This window comes from Acomys minous (assembly GCF_964271855.1).
Source record: "Acomys minous genome assembly, chromosome: 11".
In the NCBI taxonomy this organism is placed as follows: domain Eukaryota; kingdom Metazoa; phylum Chordata; class Mammalia; order Rodentia; family Muridae; genus Acomys; species Acomys minous.
In genome coordinates this window covers 102,079,416-102,103,491 of record NC_140492.1, presented here as the reverse complement: position 1 = coordinate 102,103,491, position 24,076 = coordinate 102,079,416, and the positions used below count along the sequence as shown (strand labels likewise).

The 24,076-nt window shown below is 44.7% G+C and overlaps 1 protein-coding gene across 2 annotated transcripts in view; it reads right to left on the bottom strand.

The window, feature by feature from the left end:
* The window catches only part of SCAMP1 (secretory carrier membrane protein 1), an 89,385-nt gene that overhangs the window by 4,714 nt on the left and 60,595 nt on the right, over positions 1 to 24,076 (bottom strand). For both annotated transcript variants that reach the window (XM_084802578.1, XM_084802577.1), the window contains exons 3-8: positions 23,772 to 23,870; positions 22,769 to 22,877; positions 20,255 to 20,383; positions 15,832 to 15,991; positions 6,995 to 7,096; positions 5,204 to 5,321 (exon numbers count right to left, since the gene is read on the bottom strand). In XM_084802578.1, the coding sequence (XP_084658704.1) occupies positions 5,204 to 5,321; positions 6,995 to 7,096; positions 15,832 to 15,991; positions 20,255 to 20,383; positions 22,769 to 22,877; positions 23,772 to 23,849 (696 nt within the window). In that variant the 5' untranslated portion in view covers positions 23,850 to 23,870. The remainder of the gene's footprint in view (positions 1 to 5,203; positions 5,322 to 6,994; positions 7,097 to 15,831; positions 15,992 to 20,254; positions 20,384 to 22,768; positions 22,878 to 23,771; positions 23,871 to 24,076) is intronic.

The following is a 24,076-nucleotide window of genomic DNA, read 5'->3' as shown; positions in this document are numbered from 1 at the left end:
CCCTGCCCTGCCCTGCCCTGCCCTGCCCTGCCCTGCCCTGCCCTGCCCTGCCCTGCTCCCTTCCCATGTTGGGCTGTTCAGGAGTGTTCTGTCCTTGGCCCTCCTCTGGCTCTATGCTTCTCGGTTCTCTTTCAGGCTTCACTCGCCTCAGGAAGGCAAAACTCCCCAGTGTGAAAAGCCAGCCTGCACTTCTTTGCTTGCTTCTGCTTGTCCGTCTAGAAGTCGGCCCTGCTTACTCACCCACATCCTCTACTAGCAACCTCAACCTCCCCACAAAGCACGGCCTCAGCTGGACTCCACGCCTGCCCTGTCTCTGTGTGGGTGGGGGAGGGGGTCATGGGGTGGGGGGGACACACCATCGAGCACTTGTGGAGGTCAGAGGATAGCTTGCAGGAATCGGTTGGTCCTGGGTCAGACACAGGCGGTTGCTTGGCAGAAAGCGCTTTTATCCACTGAGCCGTCTCACCAGCCCCAAACCTGTTCTCCCTAAATGGCCCAACCAGAATGAACCCTGAGCTCATCGCAGGGCAGGAGCTAACTCAGGCCACCATCTCTAGTGGCGTCCAAGTCCTACAGCCTGGCCCACAAGCCCCTTTATCTACTTCAGCATAACTCCTCTGAAGTTTGACACTTCAATCCAATTACTCTGCTCCCTAAAATTCTTCTTTGGTGAACCACACATTTTGGAGATTAGAACTTTTTAACAAAGCCCTGCAGGACAAGCTCACCCTGACCCTCCACCACAGATGCCTAAGCTACCAAGTCCTCAGCGATCCACCAACCTGCTCCATGGTCTGTGCTAGACCTTTTTAACCCTTAAATGCCATGCTGTATCCCCACAACTGCTTAGCCTCTATGCTTCTCCCCTGTTCCATCTTGGCACGTTGGCACCTGCCTGTATCCCCAGCTACCTTCAGACTGAGGATGACTTGAACCCAGGGGTTGTGGCTAGCGTAGCTTATACAGCAAGAACACAAAAAGAAAAAGAAACAAAGCCAGAGTCTCCACACTTCGCCACGCACTCCCTGTACTTCTGTGACAGCTGTGAAATGACTGGACTGTGATACACATCCTCTTGTTTTTCTCTCACACCATGCTGTGCGTCAATGGGCACATGTGCGGCATGGTGCCTGGCACTGGGACACACCTGAAGGGCACAGAATACTACCAAGTTTCTATAAGACTCTAAGCTTGGGCTGGAGAGATGGCTCAAAGGTCATGAGTTCAATTCCTAGCAACCACATGGTAGCTCACAACCATCTATAATGAGATCTGGTATCCTTTTCTGGCATGCAGGCATTACATGCAGACAGAACACTGTGTGCATAATAAATAAATATATGATTTTTTTAAAAAAGACTCTAAGCTTGGGGCTGGAGAGATGGCTCAGCAGTTAAGAGCACTGGATACTTCCAGAGGACCTGGATTCAATTCCCAGCACCCACATGGCAGCTCACATTGTCTGTAACTCCAGTTCCAGGGGCTCTGACACCCTCACACATAACGTACATTATAGGTAAGAACACTGATACACATTAAAATAAAATAAAAATAATTTAAAAAATAGCCTCTAAGCTCCCCGTATTTCTAGTTTTAGACAACATGCCCAGCAGTGTCTGCCTAGAAAGCAGGAGGCCCTGGGTGAGAACCGAGTGTGGCCACGCACACCATGCACAGCCCCAGCACCTGAAACAATAAAAGGATCCTCCCTAAGGAGAGGAATTAATGATGGCTAGCCCATAGTTCCCAATTATGAAACCAGATGAAGGTATTTCGTGGGTGAGAACGCACTACTAGCTAATGTAAGTACAGAACTAGCCCAACGAAAGGTGGTAAGGAGGGTGCAGAGACGGTGGTTAGAGTGCTTGCTGCTCTGCAGAGAACCAGAGTTTGGATCTGACAGCTCCAGGGCATCTGACGCCCTCCACTGGATTGTACAATCAGCAACCCCCCCACATACACAAACACATACACACTTTCTTTAAAAGTAGGCTCTAAGAGATGGCCCAGAGGTTAAGAGCACTGGCTGTTCTTCCAAAGGTCCTGAGTTCAATTCCCAGCACCCACATGGTGGCTCACAACCATCTATACTGAGATCCTGTGCCTTCTTCTGGTGTGCTGGTATACATGTACACAGAGCACTGTATACATAATAAAAATAAATAAAATCTAAAAAAAAAAAACCAAAAAACAAATAAAAGTGGGCTCTGGATTGTATAAGAAAGCTGGCTAATGAACAGAGAACAGCATTCCTCTAGAGCAGTGTTCGCAGCCTTCCTGGTGCTGTGCCCCTTTAATACAGCTCTTCATAGAAATATTTTGTTGCTGCTTCATAAACCTAATTTTTCTACTGTTGTGAATCACAGTGTAAATATCTGATATGCAACCCCTAGAGGGGTCATGACCCACAGATTGAGAACCAATGCTCGATGGTTCCTGCTTAAGTCCCTGCCCAAAGTTCCCTCAATGGTGGACTGTGACCTTCAAGTATAGGCTGAAATAAGCTCTTTCGTTCCCCTAGTTGCTTCTGATCATACGTTTATCACGGCAATTGAGAAGTGTAGAACGAATCTCTTGTGTCCGTATGGAAGCATCATCATCAATAAAAGGCTAATGGCCGATACAGCAGAGGCAGGAAATAGGAGGTGGGACATCCAGTAGGCAGAAAAGGATCTGGCAAAGAGTCAGGTGTGGGAGATTCCCCGCAAGATACGAGGACAGATACACGGAACCTGAGCAGAGGTAACCAGACACGTGGCAGAATAGGCTAGAATAAATGGGTTGTTTTAAGTTATGAGCTAGTCAGAGAAAATCACGGCCACAGAAAACTAAACTCAAACACCCTTCTAAAAGTTTGCCCTACACACTGTGAACTCACTTCTCTCGCTCTCAGAACGAAGGAAGCCAATTTCTTACCACCAACCTCCTCACTCTGTTGTCTGCTTCTCTTGTGGTCTAAACAAAAAAGTCAACCCTAAATCAGACCCTCAGGATTAAAGGGGTCAAGATTAAAAAGTAAAACCCATGCTAATTGTGGAGGTCTTTTGAAATTTACATTTGTTTATCTTCATGCTGTGAAAATAACCAACGGGAAAGTGGTTACTCCCATTTCTTCTTTCACTCAAGAACTATTTATGTGCCTATCACACACTAATCATGCCTTTACTGTTCAGTGTGAAAAGGCAAACGAAAGCACCCAGAACCCTTGGGGCATAAGCAAAGCCGCTGAGGCAGGCAGAGAGCCCCTTCCGAGGCACAGCAGTAAGCGAAGGAGCTCATTTCAGTGTGTGCATGATAATGCTAAATGACAGCTTTACACTGAGGATGCTGATACCATGGGAACCATGAGGCCTGGACACCGGCACATACTTCAGGCCCATGAAATCCTATTATAGAGAGCAATAAAATCCCTGAGCTCCACCAAACAGAGGACTCCCCCAGACATATGGGGGTAGTGAGAAAAGCCCAGTGAAATGGTCAGGAGGGTCTAAACAGCAGCTTGAAAAAGCACTAGTGGGTCTTCAAGTGGCAGAAAGGGGATATTTCCTCAGGTGAAAAAAGGGCAGCACAGGAAACGGGCAGCGCAGTCTGAGCGAGTGCAAGGCTCTTCCCACCACAGCTCACAGGCCACAGCAGCATCCTGCACCAGGCAGGGCTGCGGATGCAGATGTGGATGGTAGATCAACACAGAGAACAGTCCAAAAGCACGGAAATAAGGAAGGAGGGAGGCAACTGTAAAAGCTCTTCTGATTGTCAGAGGTTAGGAATGGAAGTGAAAGACAGAAAAACCAACAACAAAAAACACGTCAATATTCTAAAAAGGCAACTGAAGGGGCAATAGAAGAAAAAAAGACACCTTCACACATCACAGAAGAAAAGACACCTTCAGATGTCATGGAAGCAGCAGTTAGAGCAAAAAGGGAACTGCAAGATGTCCTGTTCCGGTCCCGGTCCCACATGTATCTACAGAGTGTCTCTTTAAAAAGAAACAGCTTCATTGATATAAAATGCACACTACACCATGTACCCTATGTAAACTGAAACTTCAATGGCTGCAGATGAATGGGCTTGCAAAAACCATCTTCTTCCTAGTCCAAGACTCTCAGCTGTTCAGGTTTGTCTATAGAAATGATGACAGAAGATAAAGAAGTTCCTAAGATAAACTGCACGTGGCTCAGAACAGGGAGCCAGCTGACTGCATTTACAACCTCCACTGGCTGGTCAGAAAAAACAGAGGGAGGGTGCAGCCTCGGCTGAACTTGATCAGGGTGGCCTGGGAGTCTTCTTGTGTGACGGAGACCACAGTGGTACAGGGTGGAAATAAAAGGGGCTGGAGGACTTGGAACTTCCCAGGGCCAAGCTGCAGCAGCCCCTGTGCATGGTGCAGAAAGCTCTGAGCTTCTAAGAGAAGCAGCAGCAGCAAAATCAAAAACTCGGGCAGAAGGAGGGCAGCCAAGCCACACAGGCCAAGGAGGGTGGGACACAAGTGGGCAAGCAACAGATTTCAAGGCGAAGTCACTTCTATAGATGTCCCTTGTATGTGTTCTGAAACTACCAGGCAGTATACAGAAAAACAGGAAAGAAAGCTAATGCTTAAATAATTTAGTGTCTTTAAATTTTAAATATGGGCAACAATGTGTAATTTATTACCTGATGCAATAAATTTACTTGTATTTTTTCATCAAGCTAGTTAAGCCTCATATTAAAAAAGTGGTACACCTCAGGACCCAAAGATGCTTCTGAGTTCTAGATATCTGCATATGTAGCATGAGATCTCTAGATGGAGTACAAGTCTGAACATGGAATTCACTCATCTTTTATATAGAGAGCACACATACATACTTGTGTGTAGTTTCTACAGTGTTTTAAGGGGTTTGCCTTAGATGGCCATAATCTATAATCTCCCCTTCGAGGTCAGGTGGGATTCCCTCTGACGGCACCAAGTCCAGGTGCAAACCGTTTCTTATTGTTGAGCACTTTGGGTTCTGGATTCTCAGATCACGGATGTTTTCACTTCTTATCTCAATCCTAAAATGTGATATAATTTTTACGTGTGTCTATATAGAGCCATAAATCATAATAAGCATGAAAACGCCAGAAAATGAGCCAGGGTCCCAGTGGTGTGGCAGCAGCAGGGCTGCTGGGCCCCGTGCCCCAGGGTCACTGTCACGGGTCACATGTCCAGAGAGCAGGCGCCACTTACTTTTTTAAACATGACGAGTGAGATGACGGCGGAGGCTGTGAAAAGGGCTGCGATGATGATCATCATGATTCCAACCGGAATGTTCTTGTTGAGACCAGTAAGGGATGAGATCCAGCCACTGAGGGACAGCAGAAACGTCATTAGGCAGGCAAGTCAGTGCAGCCCCCAAACAACAACAGGGACGCACGGTCAGCACTTCGCAGCAGGCAGGGCAATGTCAGCATCCCTCGTGTGTGCTAAGTCCACAGCCATCCCACAGTATCTGTGATAAGTCCACAGCCATCCCATAATATACACGGTAATTCCACAGCCTCCCATAAGACGCTGCTTATTTCACAGATAAGGCACTATTCTCAGACCTTCAGTGCTGGGGTCACACAGCTAAGAAGCATCAGGCTGACTCTCTAGGCAAAGCGCACTCCTGAACCCCAGGAGTTCACTAGATGGATGTGTTTTTAAATACACTCTATGTCCTAAATGGGCCGGTTCTTTACTGGATTTTTAAGTGCTCATTTTCAATTAGGGAAGAAAATATATGCAGACCACATAGCCAACAAATGATTCACTTTAAAATATAGACTGTACTTTTACAGCTCAGCCCTAACACTTGAATGTGAGGCATCCCCAAAGCACTCGCATGTTTGAGCACAGAGGCCCAGCAGGTGACACTGTTTTGAAGGTTATGCACATTTTAGGAGGTGGAATCCAGCAGGAAGGTCACACAGGCCACAGGCCCAGTAGGGTCATTATCCCTGGCTGCCACTGTCCCATTCTTGCCTTCCTATTAGCCTCCCGTGGAACTGTGCTTTATGCTCTGTGACTGACTGAAATGCCCTGAAATCGTGACCTATGACCCCAAATAAGTACTTCCTCCCTTAAAGTACTTTTGGGCATTTTTCTCACAATAGTGAAAAAGTTAATACATTCAGTCACATCAAACACAAACGAAAAACAAAGCAACAAAAATACAACCCAACAACTCATTTAGAAAACAAGCAGCAGGGCAAGGTGGTGCACACCACCTCAGAGCAGCAGCAGAGGCAGGGGATTGCTGTGAGTTCGAGGCCAAGCCTGGTCTACAAAGTGAGTCCAGGACAGCCACACAGAGAAACCCTGTCTCAAAAAAAATGAACCAACTGACAAACAAAAACAAAATAAAGAAAGGAAAAAAGAAAAAAAGAAAGAAAATAGGCAAACCACATGAGATATAATTCTTTAGAAGTTGAAGTAATTTCATCAGCTTTTTAATAGAAATGGTAATAAGAGGTAAGAGAAGTCTGTCCTCCCTTCTAGCCTGACCCCAAACTTCCCAACTTCTCTAAGTGAGCATCCAGCCACGCTGAGAATGATTTTCCTGGACATACACATACACTCTCAAATTTCCAAATACAAGTATGTGTGCGTGCATCGTGCACACACACACACATATACACCTTTGTATGTTTATCTAAGATAATACTTCACACTTTACTTGTGCCCTTTTCCTTCATATTCTTGAAACTCTTCTCTACAGACGCTGCCCTGCCCTCTCTCAGATCACTATTTTGTCTCCTTTACACAACTCCTTCTCGTGCCCAGTGCGTGCACATCTTACTTAAAACAGACACCCAGGGTGCTGGTTTTTTACATAGGAGCATAAGCTTTTAGGAGTATAGTTTTCCCGAAGCTATGTTTTAGAATGTTTTCAGTTGGATTTTTAAAGCACCTCTGTTTTTCTGTGTTAACTCACTAGGACACCAAATTTGTTATACAAATACGAAATTAGCCATTTTAAAATAGCAAATAACTCACCAGTTTCCCCAGTTATGAAATCCTGCAGCCTGGAGCACATGCACAGCAAACTGACAAATATAGACGAAGAAGAACACAAAGAACCTGAAGGAACTGTCACTCCTTTAAAACAAGAGGAGAGAAGTCACTCTTCGCATCCCCTTCATATCCACACCAAACCTTAAGGGGGCAAAGCCCCTGAGGACCCAACTCCACTCAGCGCCACTCTGTGCTTTCCAGCTGCACCAGAACACACCTGACAGAAAGCTCAATTTTCCCCTTTAAGCAAATGTTCTCCTTGGGTTTTGTGTACGGCTGTTTGCCTGCATGTTTGTCTGTGCACCATGTGTGCTCGGTGTGTGCACTACGTGCCCTCGGAAGCTAGAAGAGAGAATCAGACCCCCTGGGACTTGAGTGACAAACGCTTGTGTGCTGGAAATCAAACCTGGGCCTTGTGGAAAGCAGCCAGTGCTCTCAGCCACTGAGCCAACTCTTCAGTCCCTAGTTTTCCTTTTTTAAAAAAAATATTTATGTAAACAGTGCTCTGGCTGCATGTACACCTGCAGGCCAGAAGAGGGCATCAAATCATATTATAGATGGTTGTGAGCCACCATGTGGTTGCTGGGAACTGAACTCAGGACCTTTGGAAGAACACTGCTCTTAACCTCTGAGCCATCTCTCCAGTCCCTAGGTTTTCCTTTTTTAACAAACTACTTTATAACATTAACTTAAACTATGTAATTTGTAAGTATCCACATGTATTTGGACTTTACCCCACTGATACTAAGAACTTAAGCTTGCTCCTGTCTCCTCCCTCCTTTGACCCAGCTTCCTGTCTTACCACTGAGTTTTTATGAATGGATGTTTGCAGTCCCTGCTCTTTCTTGCCCAGCTTCCTCCATTCAGCAGCAGCTCAGTCACCTGTGCTTTGGCAGCTGCAGGACTCCAGCCCCTCCCACTGCTGAGTGCTATTCCTTGGTGCTGGGGGGGGTGGGGTGGGGGGTGGGTGGGGGGGGTGCTGCTTCCAGCTTTTGCTATTACAAATGCTGCTGCCATGAGCATTCATGTGTAAGTCTCCATAAGGACATAGATTTCCCACCTACACATGGGATGGCTAGGACGTGTGGTAAATACACATCTAAGTGTTTAAGAAACTGCTGAATTACTTTATAAAGTTGCTCCATCTTACACTCCTACTGGCAGTGAGTGAGTCTTCTGGATCCTCTGCATCTCATTAACACTTGCTGTGGCCATGTTTACAATTCTAGCCAGTCTAATCAGCATGTCCAGTTGCAATGGTTATCTTGATTGCTAACTGGGTTGGGCTGGCAGACACCTAGGCGAGGAGATGAGGAGAGCAGACCTCAGGCGGGTCTTAGATCAGAAGGGCTCTGATTGATGAATACTTCGAGCCAGGGAGGAGTGAGGCCGTGGGGGGGTGGGGGGGTGGGGGGTGGGGGGCTGGATTCAGAATCTCAATGGGCTGTTGAGGCTGGTTGGGAGTGTGGGCGATGGGGCATGGGCATGTCTTCCCTGTGCCGGCTCCACTCTGCTTCCTGGCAGCCACGATGGGGACTGCTCCCTGGTGCCCACCATCATGAAGCAACGCTGCTGAAGCCACAACAAAACCTACCTCGCTTTCTCTTCAGCCGGTGTTGCTACAGGAACGCTAACACCACCAGTGTCTTTCTTTGTTTTGATTTACATGTTCTTAGTAAATAATGTTGCTCAGCAACTTCTCGTTTTATCTATAGACCTTTGTTAGGCTGTGAAAATCTTTTCCTGGCATTTTAACTAGATTTCTTCCTTATTCTTGATTGTTGATAATTTAAAAAATATATATTCTGGATAATACAAATCCTTAATTAGATACATGCTTGGCAAAGATCTTGTAGTCTGGGGCGTGTCTTCCCAATTTGCGCATCTCTGTGTATGAAAGCACATGTATGTTCAGTGCAGTATAGAGTGTCTTTCCAATCTGTACAGAGTTGTATATGCCAGTGTGTGTGCATTGGGGGCATCCCAAGACTGTCTTCCTGAGGGAAAGTTTTGCATTTTTATGAATTCTAGTTTACCTCTTCATTTAAAAATTTTTAATATTCAATTAAAACAAGAAAAAAAAACCCCACTTCACCAAAGCTGAAGAGACGAAGACCTTCCCAGTCTCCTCTGTAAGGCCTCTGTCCTGCAGCTCTGCAGCTGAGCATGCGCTCTCTGAACTGATTCTCTGAACACACAGTGGAAGGTATGGTTGAGTCTTCACACAGGGAAAGCCAAGTGCCCCAGCAGTGGTTCTTAAACAGTCTTTTCTGAGCTACACTGCATTTGGATCTTTCTCAAACATCAGACTGGGGGACTGGAGAGATGCCCAGTAGCAGCCCTGGTAGAGGTTCAGTTCTCAGGACTCACATGATGGCTCACAACAGTCTACATTCCACTTGCAAGGGAGCTAATGTCTTCTTCTGGCCTCTGCTAACACTGTAGGCACATGGAGCACACACATACACGCACCCATAAATAAAATAACTTGATTTTTTAAAATTAATTTTTACATATGGGGATTCACTTTATTTTTTTAGAGTGTTAATTTGTTTATCATTCAATGGCATCAACACAAAGACATCGCACTGTAAGTACTGGCACATTCTAGCAACTTTTCCAACCAGGGAGTGTGTATTAGTCTGCCAGCTTCATTGCTCTTTTGTAGACTTGCTTTAAATACTTTAAGGCTCTGATATTTCCTTATGTCTTTGAAAGAACAAACCCATATTTGTAGAAACGGCCTGCTAGGATTTTGACTGGGGTTATAGTGCAGACCTGCAGAATCATTTTGAGAAAGTTCACACCTTAGTAATATTGAGCCTACTAATCCATTACAGAGATATTTATTCTCACATTTTCTATAGAGATGATTATAAATCTATAAATATAGTTTTGCTTCTTTTCAGATCTGGATGTCTTCTGTTTCTTTTTCTTACCTAATTATACTGGACAGAACACCTGACACAATTCTGGACAAAAATATTGAGAACAAATGCCTTACCACACTCCTGACCTTAGACAGAAAGCTCTCAGCCTTACACCACAGTACATGGTGCTAGCAGTGAGCTACCGGTTTTAGCTTGTACATTCCTTTTCAGTTTGAAGAAACCCCTCTTCTACTCCAAGTTTCTAACATAAAAACATGTTGGATTTTGTGAAATGTTTTCAGTGTTAGTTAAGACAGTCGTTCTATCGTTAAATATAGACTACAGTGCAGTGGCGACTGCTTGAGGCACATGCCTGGGAACCAGTACTCAGAAGGCCGAAGCAAGAGGACGCCAAGTTCAAGGCCAGCCCAGGCCACATAGTGAGACTCTTGAGAAAAGCCAACCTTGCATTTTTGGAAGAAGTTCCATCCACTTAATTGTGGGGTAGGAGCTTTTCACATCTGGCACTATTTTTAATTGTCTTAAATTTATCACAGTTCTGTTCGATAGTCATTTACTTACTAAAACTCGACCCAGACCATTCAACAGAAAGGAAAACCAGTGTACATCTCTTCAACTCCTTAGAGGACCCTTCCTACTTGACAGCATTGCCAGACTCCCCACCTGCCCATCTGTAAAGAGGCAGCACCTGTCTTCCCAGGCAACCAACTTCAGCGCTTGCTTGTCCTCTGCCCTGCTGAGTGGTCAGTCCTGCAGTGCCACCCCACCGTGTACACATGCACCACATAGTCCTCTACTCCTCAGAGAGAAACACTTCAGATTGATGTTTCCCATCCTGCCGCTTGGAACTGATTCACAGCTGCCAGTGTCAAGACAAGAGACCGAGCAAGGTCTTGCCACTAAAAGAGTGAAATCTCTGTTTTCAGTAGAGTGCCCTGGCTTCTGAATAGCAGCTTGTTCAGGAGGCTGGAAGGATGGGGGGGGGGACTTGGGAGGGGAGGAAGGCCCACATGCTTCAGGAAGGTTTTGACCTCATTTCCCGTTTTTACCCCTGCCCACATTGCCTTACAGCTGCATCTCGTGCCTGTGTTTAGTCTGAGGGTTCTCTAAGGGCCCTCTTGCAGAGTGCCACAAAGTTTGGCCTTTACTTTTTCCATTGCTAACTTGATCAGTTTCCATTAGATCACTGCCACTCAGGTGCCCGTGGCTGGCTTTGTTGTCACCTGTTGTTCTACAAATGGGACCCAGGGCCTAGAGCAAGTAGGCTGATCCTGTGGCTTTAAACCTGGCCTCCAGCAGGAATAAAGTTACGGCCTCTCTCACACAGGCAGGTGAGCATACTAAAGAGCTGATGAGTCACTCAGTCCTTGACACTCTTCAGGCTCTACAATCTTTAAACATCATTTGGACCAGAGCACCCACACATCCCTTCAGATGAGAGGCTCGGGGCATCTGTCTGCCCCCCACCTATTACAGTGTTGTAATTTTACAGTGGATCCAGGGACTGCAGAGACACCCCCCCCACACACACACACACACTGGATTAACTTACATTGGAACACTTACTAGTGTTTATCTCTTGAATAGTTGTTAACTAACATATTTGGTGTTATTACAAGGTTCTGTGCCAGCTGAGGGTGGGCACCAGTGGGTCGTGTTGCTCAGTGCGCTTATTCTGCAAGGCACACACCGGTCAGGAACAAAGAGGGCTGTGTCAGGCCTTCTCATTGGAGGGTATATGAGGGCACAGCAGCAGCAAGATAGCTTACAGTTGAGAGCAGCTGGGGTAGAACGTGGCGCAGTCCTCCAGTCCGCCCTCCGTGGTGGATGAAGGTCACAGAGAGATACGCAGCCATTGCACACTATTGGGACTATAACCTGTTATAGATAACTCTCACATCTTAGAAGATTGGCTGCTGTCCTGTAAAGAAGCTTTACAGCAACAGAGGCGATGGGATATAGGAAATTAAAAAATAGAAAATTGAGAAGCAGCCTAAGCTAGAGGCAGGACAGAAATGATGTGACTAAGGTGACAGCAGCCAAGAGCAGAACATAGTTATAAAAGGATCTTCAATGTCAGAAGTTAAAAAAAAAAAATGAAGGCAGAAATTTGGAGAAGTAGCAGGTAGTGGGGTCGAAGAGGTGGCTCATTTGACTGTCTTTGAAGAGAAGGAGAGAGGCAGAGGTGGCCCTGAGCCTGGAGTGCAGCCGCGGGCTGAACCCTGCTACCCGACTTCCTTAGTGCTGCGCCTGCTCTGCCCGCAAATGTGCTTTTCAGTCTATACTTGAAAGCTAGTTTGATACTTTGCAAAAATATACACACTAGTTGAAAGTCATATAATGTCACATGGGAATCCGGCAAAAACAGTAGTCTCCCAGGCCTCATCACAGCCTGCTGCCCCCATCCCTGCCACAGCAGCAAGTGTGACTTGGTCACTGGTGGCCACACCCTGAACAGCTTACCCTGCTGCTTTCTAACATCACAGGAACTGTGGTGAGCGCTACTATTCCAGTAAACGAAGACCTGGGGTTCCTGTCAAACCCCTCCTGCTTCTGCCCACATCGCAGCAGATAATCACATCCCACGGGTTATCAGTGGTGCTGCTCGCTCACTGAATACTGACAGCTGAGGCACAAAGGATGTGCTGTGACCAGGAGTCCTAGCTTGCATTTGTTTCCCTGGAGTTAGGAATTATCTTTTCTTTTTTAGAAATTCCTTTGTTTGATGGTTTTTATACAAACCTATCAGTATTTGATCACTAATTCTCTCCTTATATGCATAAAATTCTTTTTACGCTATTCAAATTAGTTCTGCCAATTTTATCTCCCACGAACTTCTCTCTTACAACCTGACCAGCTTACATCTGAATTCCCGGAGCCGGGGACCTGCTCACACAGAACACAGGGAACCCGGACACGGCTCACACAGAATGCAGGGAACCTGGACACGGCTCACACAGAACACAGGGAACCTGGACACAGCTCACACAGAACACAGGGAACCTGGACACGGCTCACACAGAACGCAGGGAACCTGGACACGGCTCACACAGAACGCAGGGAACCTGGACACGGCTCACACAGAATGCAGGGAACCTGGGCACGGCTCACACAGAACGCAGGGAACCTGGACGCGGCTCACACAGAACGCAGGGAACCTGGACGCGGCTCACACAGAACGCAGGGAACCTGGACGCGGCTCACGCAGAATGCAGGGAACCCGGACACGGCTCACACAGAACACAGAGAACCTGGACACAGCTCACACAGAGTGCAGGGAACCTGGACACGGCTCACACAGAATGCGCTGTGCCTCTGTCTTGTTGTCCAGTCCTGCTATTCAAAACTAATGTCACCTTGATGGTCTGCAAAAAGTTCAGAAAGTTTCCTACTTTATAGAGGGAAAAACAAAGGGATGGAAAAACTGAGAGGGAAAAGTAGGTTTTCTCTTATATTAGCAAGAGATTTATTTAAGAGATTAGAAACAAAGCAGAAAGAAATAAAGATTGATACAATTACTTCTCTCAGAACCCATGGCCCAAGTCTACACTTGGGCCCTTCAAGTAAGACAAGACTCGTCACAAAGATCAACACCTGGCTACAGCTACTAAAGAAACAAACATGGCCGAAAGGGGTTGGTGGGGGAAATGGAAAGTTGGTTTCACACATAACAGGCAGTTATGACTCACCAGTTTAGAACGAAAGGGAAACGATCAGATGGTCATGTCAACACACACAGAGGAGCGTCTAGAAAGCTCCAGCACCATTCACAATAAAATTCTCCATCAAGCCAAAAATAGAGTCCTCAAACCAACAAAGCATGTCAACAAAAGAAGTCCGCAGCTTCCATCACAGCTGATGCTGATTTCCTCTAATGCCCAGAACAAGACATGGCTACCACCACACCTGCACTCGTACTATTCCAGAAAGTACAGCTGGTTACTAAGGCAACAGGAAGGCAGAATGGCTGAAGATAGCCCATTTGGAGGAAATGAGAGAAACTATATTGCCCTGGGTAAGCAGAACTCTGGGCCTAAGGGATGCTACCTACTCGCCGCCCCCACCCCCGGCCCCCCCCCCAGTGGCTGCTATGAAGGTACGCACCACCTCACCTAGGTCCAGCGTTCTCTTCTCAAAGCCTTAATCACAAGGGGCTCCACAGAAAAGAATGGCTTCATGGTCACATCACAAGTCACACTGGGCACTTGGAGTCTAAGAGATTAGGTGTCACCCCGTGTCTGCTTCTCCTTCGGGGTATCCAGGCTCAGTGTACACCGAGCTGAACTGGAGGGAGTGAAGCTCAGCCAGGGTGGGTGGGTGGGTGCAATGCAGACTCTGTCAGTGGGGAGTGCCTTCTCAGGAGACAGCTTCAGGGAGATCGATCGTTTAATTGAGGAACAAAGGCTACTGAAACCTTTAGGGAGGGGGTAGAGGATACGGGGATGAGTGAACATCATTGGCTGGGGACAAGGTGCTGGGGACGCCTTATTTGCATGAAGAGGAATTCCAGGTGCTTGCTGGACATGACCTTATAAGGAGAGAGGGAGTTTAACCTGTCACCTGGCCGCCAGGCTGTGACCACCTCGAGGGTGACAGAGGTGGGACATGCAGGCCTAGGCAGGGAGGGCAAGGTGCTATGCCTGCCAGTCTCAAAATGAGATTTTTAGGATTTGGATTCACCTGGACCCTACTCTCACCCAGGCCGGCTCCCACAGTCACACAGCTCCTCAGCCCCACAATGAGGAAGTGAAAAGTCTGCCTAATTATAAAAACTGGCCATTCTAAAACCAAACAAGCAAATGAACATTTTTCCCAATACCAATTAACAGCTCACAGAACATTCTTTTAGAAAATGCATCACCCAATATATTTAACTAGTGATTTAATACTCTGTAAAGTAGTATTCATTTTATAGCCTAAGTGGGTTTTTCAATGTCACTGTCTTTGGAAAAACTTAAGATGAAGGTACACAAAAAGTATTTAGTGAGCTGCTGAGTAAACTGTTTCATATGTGCTCATCCTGCCTGGATTTATCTTAAAATAAAGGCTATAATCACCAGTTATGATTCATAATAATTTAGACATGTGGTGCAGAGAGGGGCAAACGACAAAGTTTTTCCTAAAGTCATATGCAGAACTTGGCATATAATGTAACATGTTAAAAAAATCTAAGAATGGGGCTAGAGAGATGGCTCAGAGGTTAAGAGCACTGACTGTTCTTCCAGAGGTCCTGAGTTCAATTCCCAGCAACCACATGGGTAGCTCACAACCATCTACAATCCAGTCTGATGCCCTCTTCTGGCCTGCAGGTGTACATACAGGCAGAGCACTGTATACACAATAAATAAATACATCTCTTTTTTTTAAGCCTCTTAAAAAATCTAAGAATGTTAATTTTCTTTCATTAATTTTCATGTTTGATTTTCAAGTGAAAAAATGAAATTTTATAATCTAATGAATATGTAAGGCAAGCTATATTAGACTTTTGAGAAGGTATATTATAGTAAAATTTTTATTTTATATTATGTTTACATTGATTTTACTGGGGAAGGAGGTATGCTTGCCACAGTGTACACATGGAGGGCAGAGTACAACCTGCAGGAGTCAGTTCCCTCCTTTTACCATGTGAGATCTGGGTATGGAACTCGGGTCACCATGTTTGACAGCAAGCACCTTTATCCAGTGAGCCATCTTCCTGGTGGTAGTAATAATAATAATAATAATAAAACACACTAACTTTCCCTTTAGGGTACAATAAAGATTATTCATTTCATGGGGTACTTGTTTGTAGCAGGGGCTTGCTCTGTAGCCGAGGCTGGCCTTTAGCAATCCTCCTACTTCAGCCTTCCGAGTGGCGAGACTCCAGGAGTGAGCCTCCGCTCACACACTTCACGGTTTTAAAGGACAGATATTAAACACACACTTTACCTGAAAGCTCCGTACAGCGGTCTATACCAACAGACAAATGAACAAGGAGTAAAAAGCAAGAACCACAGGATGCTCAGTCCAAAATCTACGGCTCTCGAAGAATCAACACAAAACCAAGCCAGGCATCCGAAGATGTTCAGAAACAGGGTTACTGCGTGGACTGCGGGATGAGAAACAAAGCGCGAGAGGTTACACGGACACAGAACCACAGCTGAAGAGACCCTTCCTCCCCTCTTTAGCCACACGTCCTCCAAGCACTGCTGCTCTGCCCGGGGTCTATAAGCACAGTGCACGGGGCAGAGCATTTTGGACACAAATCCTGCTGGCTGTGTTCTAGCAGGCAGCCACACAGCTAAGCCCAACCCCTAGGCCTGGCTTCCCTCAGAAGAAAACAGGCCACATGTTTCTTGAGCCAAGGCCCAAGAGGGCAAGCAGTGCCCGTTTAAAGATGAAAGCAAGCACACCCAGGAGCCGGGGGGCTCTGCAGGGTCTTCTCTGTAAGGGGCACACAGCAGAACTGAACTATAGTTAGAATGCTGCTGTCTGTGGTGGTCTGTGAGGTTCCCTTCTGTAAGAGTGAGACATTTTTCAGTGGGGGGAAATACTGTGATAGAGGACTAGGGTTATTCACTTCATCCTGCTATGCAACATGGTGAATCCAGCCTGTGGCAGGACTTCCCTTTACTTACAGGAGTAGCTATGGGCAATGACTCTCCCTAACACACCACAGCCCCCAAATCTGAGTAGCACCCAGCAATGCTGTGACCCTAAAGAGGCACACTTACCATTATAACTATTGTTTAAACTTGTTTTTATTGTATGCATTTGGCTGTTTGCCTGCATGTATATAATATGCACCCTGTGCATGCAGGGCCTGTGGAGGACAGAAGAGAGCACTGCATCCCCTGGAACTGGAGATGCAGATGCTGTGAGCTGCCATGTGTGTGCTGAGAACCAGTCCCAGTGCCTTCTCAAGAGCAGCAAGGGCTCCTAACTACTGGACCAGCCCTCCAGCTCCCTATAGCTATAACTTTTAAAAGTAATTCTGTAAAAATATATTCATAGGTAGAATTTTATTGTGGAAAATAAATTACCATAAAATTAAAATATTATAAAATGCATATTACCAATAAAAATGTCTAGCAACTATGACATAGATTTAAAAATGAAATTAAAATATTATATTATTAAATCCATTATAAACTCAATATACATTAAAAACTATTTTTAAATCTCTTTTTAATCAAATAAAACATTTATGGAGCAGGATAAAACTGCTCATTCTGGGTACCCTGATGCATTCTCATCTCAACACTAAATAACCCAACTAGAGACAGAGAGACAGGGCTCCACAGCCTGGGAGCAAATTTGCTGTAGCCTTTAAAGGCTTTTATTTTAAAGTCCCATTTCCTTCCATTACAGAAGAGAAAAACTGTACTAATTACTCAATTCCTACTGGGAGTTTTAATTCTCAGGAAAGCTGGCTTACTAATGAAATGATTCAAAATCCTTTTTCCTCAAAATAAAGAGTTTTAAGTGCATAGAAACAGAACTTAAATCCCTGTGAAATCAGAAATTGTTGTGTAGTTCTAAAGGACTTCTGGCTGTCTTAAGGTTTTGTTTTTCTTTAATGTTATCCTATCTTTACAAAAATAATTTTTAAGGTTTATTTTCTATTTCACTTGCAGAAAATAAGAACCACATATGTGTGTGTATAAATGTCTTAAAGTCCACAAAAATTCTTCAAAGTACAAAAATTACCCATCTAACTCTTTGTAATGCTAAAGTTTTCTAGATGTTTTTAAAGTAACCGTGGTCAGTAAGTCAGCATCTTGTGCCAATAAAGGCAGTCTGTCTGGGGTGTGTAGTGATGAGGCTGCCCACCTATGCAGCGGGCAGCAAGTGGGCAGGCACCATGTACTCCACATCTGTGCTGCTAATTCCAGTGTGTCAAGGCTGGTGAAGGCTGAGGACAGGCCAAACACTAAACTGAGCATTAGGCCATTTTGTTTACATGATTTATAAGATAAGACACACATTTTTATGTGAGAGCTTTGTTTGCTTTACGAGGCACTCAGCGTCAGCATCAGTGAGCCTGAATTTGCAACCATCAGTGCCATGTGACTCTTGAAATCGGAATCAAAAGATGGTCACAGGTGAGAGTTTCCTCTGCTGCCTGGGGACTGGCTGGTACCCATGCTTTTCTTTTCCATTTTCTTAAATTCAAAGCACATTTAAAAAGATCAGAGATTTACTTCACAGTGATGTTCATTTGCAGATTACATTATCTGCTGCCACTTGGAGACCTTTGAAGACACATGTTCATTGCATTCATTAAAACAGAACCCACGTCTTCATCTTGGTGGTCTGTAGATGTACACCACGGAATCCAACCCTGGGCCTGAGGACAAGCTGCCTGAACAGCCTGCTTCGTAGGGACCTGTTATATAATTTTGGATGAGCTGGACAATGTTGGACAAGTGCACAAATTCTCAAAGCTTTGGCTTCTCTAAGACTACACAATGCAGTGCCTGCTGAAGGATGCGGTCGGGACTTGTAACTGCCTGGCGTGAAACCCATCTCCAGCAATGCTAGCTCTCACTATGAAAGAGGATCAGACCTTTGGTCATCCCTGAAATGCAACCAAGGTTGATACTTTTGAAAGCACCCCACTAACAATCTCTACTCTTCAAGTGTGGGCAAACCCCTGACTACTTCATTCCAAGCAAGGCTTCTCTGAAACTGAGCCCTGACTAGAACCTTGAGTCCTTTTTCAAAATAGATTGGCAAACTAAATGAGATGAGAAAACTACAATTAACCGCATTACTTCTGAGAGACTCTGAAAGCTATGCATCCTTAAAACCAAACAAATCAGTTTTGAAACCATGAGCATTAGTAGTTAGCAGTTAATTACAATTCCTATTCGACTTCCAGTTACTAAATCTGTTATAGAATCTTCCTTCTGCCCCTTTAACGTAAAAAACAAGTTAAATAACATATGCCTAAAGTATTATGTCTATTCTTAAAAGTCACATATAAAAAATAAAAATGCATATATGATAGATGTACCAATTAAAATATATGAATTGGCTAGCAATTACATATAGAATTATACCTCAAGTATCAAACATACACAATACTACTAACACCAAGGAGAAATCTCAACAAAAAAAAAGCCTAAAAGTTTGAAAGTAACAGCCATCTCTGACAAACGCCTTTAATCCCAGGACTCCAGAGGCCGACCTAGGTTGATCTCTGAGTTCAAGGCCAGCCTGGTCTATGTAGCCAGTTCTCAGACAGCTAAGGCTGCTACATTAAGAGACCCTGTCTCAAAAAACAAAAAATTATTTAAGTAATTTCCACTGTAGTTTTTTACTTTGAGAGTAAATGTTCTTTTAAAACTATAACAACAGTGACCCCTATGAACTGCCGGCTTCTCATACGCTGACATACAGAGCTTGAGGAACACTGTTACGTCCACTTAGAGAAGTGGCCCGAAGGCCTCGCAGATGCTGCAGGAGAGCTCACGCACCGTCTTTGGTAGGAATGTACCTACGAATGACTACTGCCCCACCTGCCCAGCAGATGAGAGGACACAACGCTGCCTGTCACTAGGGCTGAGACTGTTTGGAATACAAATCAGAGAACAAGTGGGAAGCCTGTGAATACACAGCGAACCTTCAGCAGTTTGTCATTCATTTAGTATTTCAGTCAGAATCATATTCAAAACGTCACGCGCATCCCAGCTGAAAATGCATTCTAATGTTCTTTAATGAAATAGTCCTATACAGTAAGCAATTTCATGATTAAAAGTATTCACAGTCACTTAAAAAGTAAACTGTGCCCAAAGCAATTTTTAAAGTATTTTTGGACCCTATCTAAAAACAGCCATAGTGCCCACAGTTAAAATCTAAATGGTATCTTCATATAAAAAAAAAGTATGCATAATTTTGCCAAAGCAAGTCATGCCTAGATAACATTCTTCAAAGGAAAAGGATCTTTACAAAATCCTACCCATGTGACAGACACTGACTATGACAGTCAGTGCTTGTATTCAATGTGTGGCTCCCTTCCACCAAGAACTCAGATGCTATCTGCTACACAGCTTCTGTATCTAAATATAACACTCAGCTCTGAAACTATGACTACTAAGATCTATTTAAAAAGACACCGAGCGAAGAATGGGAGGATACAAGGGATGGGATAACCATTGAGATATAACAAGAATAAATTAATAAAAAAAACTAATAAAAAATAAATAAATTTTTAAAAAAAGAACTTTCGGTTAATCCCCCCCCCCAAAAACTAGAAAAGACACCAAATATGCATTTTAATATGTCACTTTTGAAAAGATGTCTATTGATAATGAAACTAGGAACTCCAATGCATTTAAATGTATAAGCACAATTGCTGTATACTCACACATCCATAGGTAGTACATGAGCTTTACTGTCTTTTGGAATTCTACAGGAATGTCTACAGAAAAATCTTGATAGAAACAAGGTCCCACGGGAAAATTGCTAGGAAGAGGTGGCCAATTATTTTTTCTCCCTGTAAGTTTAAAAAAAAAAAAGTTATTCCAACAAATACACTTTCTTCTTGCTTTTGTTTTTAAGCATAGCATCTTGTTTCATTAGATGGCATTTAAACACTAACAATGCTTCTCTCTTACAATTTTGAAAGCCAAGCTCACATTTAAATTTTTTCTCAGAATAACACTTCAGAAACAACAAACGGAAAAAAATTTAATTTTCCCATGTCATATCATACCACGTTAGCATGTTTCCTTACAGGAGAACCCAAAGACAAATGCTAAGAGTTGCCTAAACCAGATTTATTTCAAAGTCGCAGAGCCTGGCTGGCCGTGGGGGGCATCCAGTGCCTACGATTCCACTTTCTCCTCAGTGGCACAGGTCTATCATTACAATTCTGCTAAGTTCCTAACTGATCTGCAGAGGGAAGACCAGGCTCTCAACAATGCCAGACTGGTTAAAGGGACAAATCTGGAAAGCTCAAAGGCTGATGTGTATATGTGTGTGTGTGTGTGTGTGTGTGTGTGTGTGTGTGTGTGTGTGTGTATGTATATATATATGTGTGTGAGAGAGAATACCGTGAGGAAACAGACAGTTGTGTGGATAAATGGGGGGTTCCAGCAAGCTAAAAACTAGAGACAGTAAGTGAGGTGTGAGGAGGGAATATGTGTACCGTAAACAAAGATCGACAGCAAGACTTGGGAAATGAGGGCAGGAAAAAAAAATTAGACATAAAGCACAAATTCAGACAAAATATAAATTAAAAAATAACTAAAAGTCAGTTTTCTTGTTTTGTTTGTTCAGTTTTTTCAGACAAGGTTCCTCGGTGTAGCCTTGCTGTCCTGGAACTCACTTTGTAGACCAGGCTGGCCTTGAACTCACAGAGATCTGCCTGCCTCTGTCTCCTGAGTGCTGGTAAAAGTCACTTTCTAATACTAAATATATCTCATAACTCAAAATTCTATTGTACATATTTTTACCTATCTGAACACTTTTCATATAGAGAGGCAGGCCCTGTTTTGTGCATTGTCCTCAGCTACACTAGTTGTAGTACTAAAACTGGTGACTAGGACGACTCAGTGGCAGAGTGCTTGCCTAGCGGAAGCCCCTCAGCCCACACCATGATTCGCCACACTCTGTAAGAAGTGGCCAAGAACAGCATAAGGAACGGAGCCGCTAGGACCAGAAGTTCCCACAACACTGCTGACTGTGGTCTTAGGAATCACAACCTTAGCCCAGTGTGGTGGGGCACGCCTGTAATCCCAGCACTCGGGGAGGCAGAGGCAGGTGGGTCGCTGTGATTCCAGCCCAGCTGGTCTACAAAGTGAGTCTAGGACAGCCAAGGCTACACAGAGAAACTGTGTCTTGAAAAAAACCAACCAAACAAAAAGAAGTGTAACCTTCATTTCCTCAGAGAGGGAATAAGTGGGTCACACTTCTCAGAATTTAATATGAATTAAAAGGTGCAAAGTACTACAATGTACCAATATACTGCAAAATTTAACTATTACCTCTGTCTCTTTGTTGCTATCTTTACTAAAACATCTTTTCTCTCTCATGGACATAATTAGTATCAGTTAGCACTAATTATTATTAAGGAAATAAGACACATCATCATTACAGATCTCTCCTACAGAGGCTGCAAGCAAGGAGATGCCCCAGGATAAACATCTCCAGAGGCCCAAGACCGAAACGCTGTAAGTGGAGAAGAAATACTCAGTGTTGTTACTGCTGTCCTCGTTTGGGGGTCCTATCACAATTCCAGCCACCCCAAGAGGCCTCCCTGGCTCCCTCTGTCCTTCAGCTGAGGCCGCTCACTTTCCTCACAGGGTCTTTTAGAGTCGCCTTTTGCACTCAGAGCCTGAACAGATGGCACAGCAAGAAATCAATCATACAAAAACACTTTCTTAACATTTCTGACAAGTAAGATGCAGCCGTGAGGATACAGTAGGAGTCCACGGTGGGGCATGCTCAACGTGCTCAAAGGTTCCGTGGGGCTGCTGGGGAGCCATGCCCATGCCCTCGGGCGTGCCTCCTTTCTTCTAAGGGCCTGGTTCTCTTACCCCTCGTGCTCAAGCCTACACTAAGATCTTTCTTTCATGCCTAACTCTTCTTCAAAGAAAGAAAGGAAAGACTGAAGAGAGCCAAGTGCAGAATCAAAGGCTCCCTGGCTCGGAAAGGAGCACACTGATCAGGTGGGTCTCACGTTCTCTGTGCGGCGCCAAGGCGCTTCTAATCTGTCTAAAGACTGCTCCTATCAGGCAAGATCAGAGAGCTGCGGCGATCAAGAAGGCAATCTGCTGTGTCTGACCTCTTTGCGAGACTCAGAAAGCAGGGCAGGGTTTTACCAACAAACCAACTGTCTGAGAGGCACAGACACTCTCTTCAGCTCTTCGGACATTACCATGCTGACTCAAGTTCTGCATCTCCCGTTCCCGACGGTCCAACTCTGCAGCTTTTCTCTCGAGCTCTTCTTGGCGCTTAAGAAGTTCCGCTTGAGCCAAGGCATGCTCCTAAGCAAAATGACCAACAGACACAGGTTATCAGACAGGAAAAATATTCTAACATTTACATGCTCACTTTTATACAACCAGAGAAATCTATGTTAAACGCACTTTCAAAGCACAGGAATACATTGAAGGCTATAGCTTTGGAAAATATAGATATTTTATTCATTTTGTTCCTTTAGCTATGGAAGCAATGCTGAGCCCATAGGATGAGCAAAAAACAAACAACCCAGCTCTCATTAAGAACAGCCTGAGTCTGAGGACAGAGAGATGGTTCATCAACTAAATATGTGTGCTGTTCTTGCAAAGGGCCTATGTTCCGTTCCCTGCACCCACATCAGGCGCGGCTCGCCTGTAACTCCAGCCTCTGCAGGCACCTGTACTCATGTGCACACAGCTACACAGACACACAAGCACACAACACTGAAAACCATGAAAATAAACCTTCTAAAAGTGAGCAACTGGAGTCTGCTAACCCTGGGCCTAAATCAGAGGGAGAGTGGAGGTGGGGAGCAGGTGATGAAAGATTAACGGAATAAAGGACAATGGAATTAACTTGAATAAACAAGGTCAAATGATAAAGTTCCAGAAATGCAAGAATAGTTTAAAATATCTTAAATGTTCCACAATGCTGAGGTGACAGAGATGTGCTTTAGACACTCTGCTCCTAACTCTGTGTTAGAGATGCCAAGCGTTTCATTCACCTGTCTGTCCTGTCACCTCCCACTCCCTCACACTGCCCACTGAGCGCTCATCCAGTCATATTTATTATTCTGTTATTGTTACTGCAGTGGTATTATGCACCGAGAGCAAAGGCAATAAAAAACTCACCATATAAACTGCACACCAAGATGATACATGATCTTGCAGTACCAACCTACATGGTTAGCGTGCACTAACCTTTGTGATCTGTGTGTAAGCTGGATGCTCCTCTGTTGGCTTCATTATTGCTGGCTGGGTGTTGGGAACATTAGGCATTTTCACACTGCCTGGTGGGGGCTAAAAAGGGTAAAGACAAATTAAGTAACACAAAGACGCAGCCTTAACTTCCTTCAAAAGGATCATACTCCTAGAAAGCAAAAGCAAAATCCCAAGAGCCGCCCATCTCCGTGCCCTCTCACGGCCGCGCTGCTAACGCTGCTAACGCTGCTCCCGCTCTGCATCACCACTTCCTAACACACAGAGCAGCGCACCACGTAAGCAAC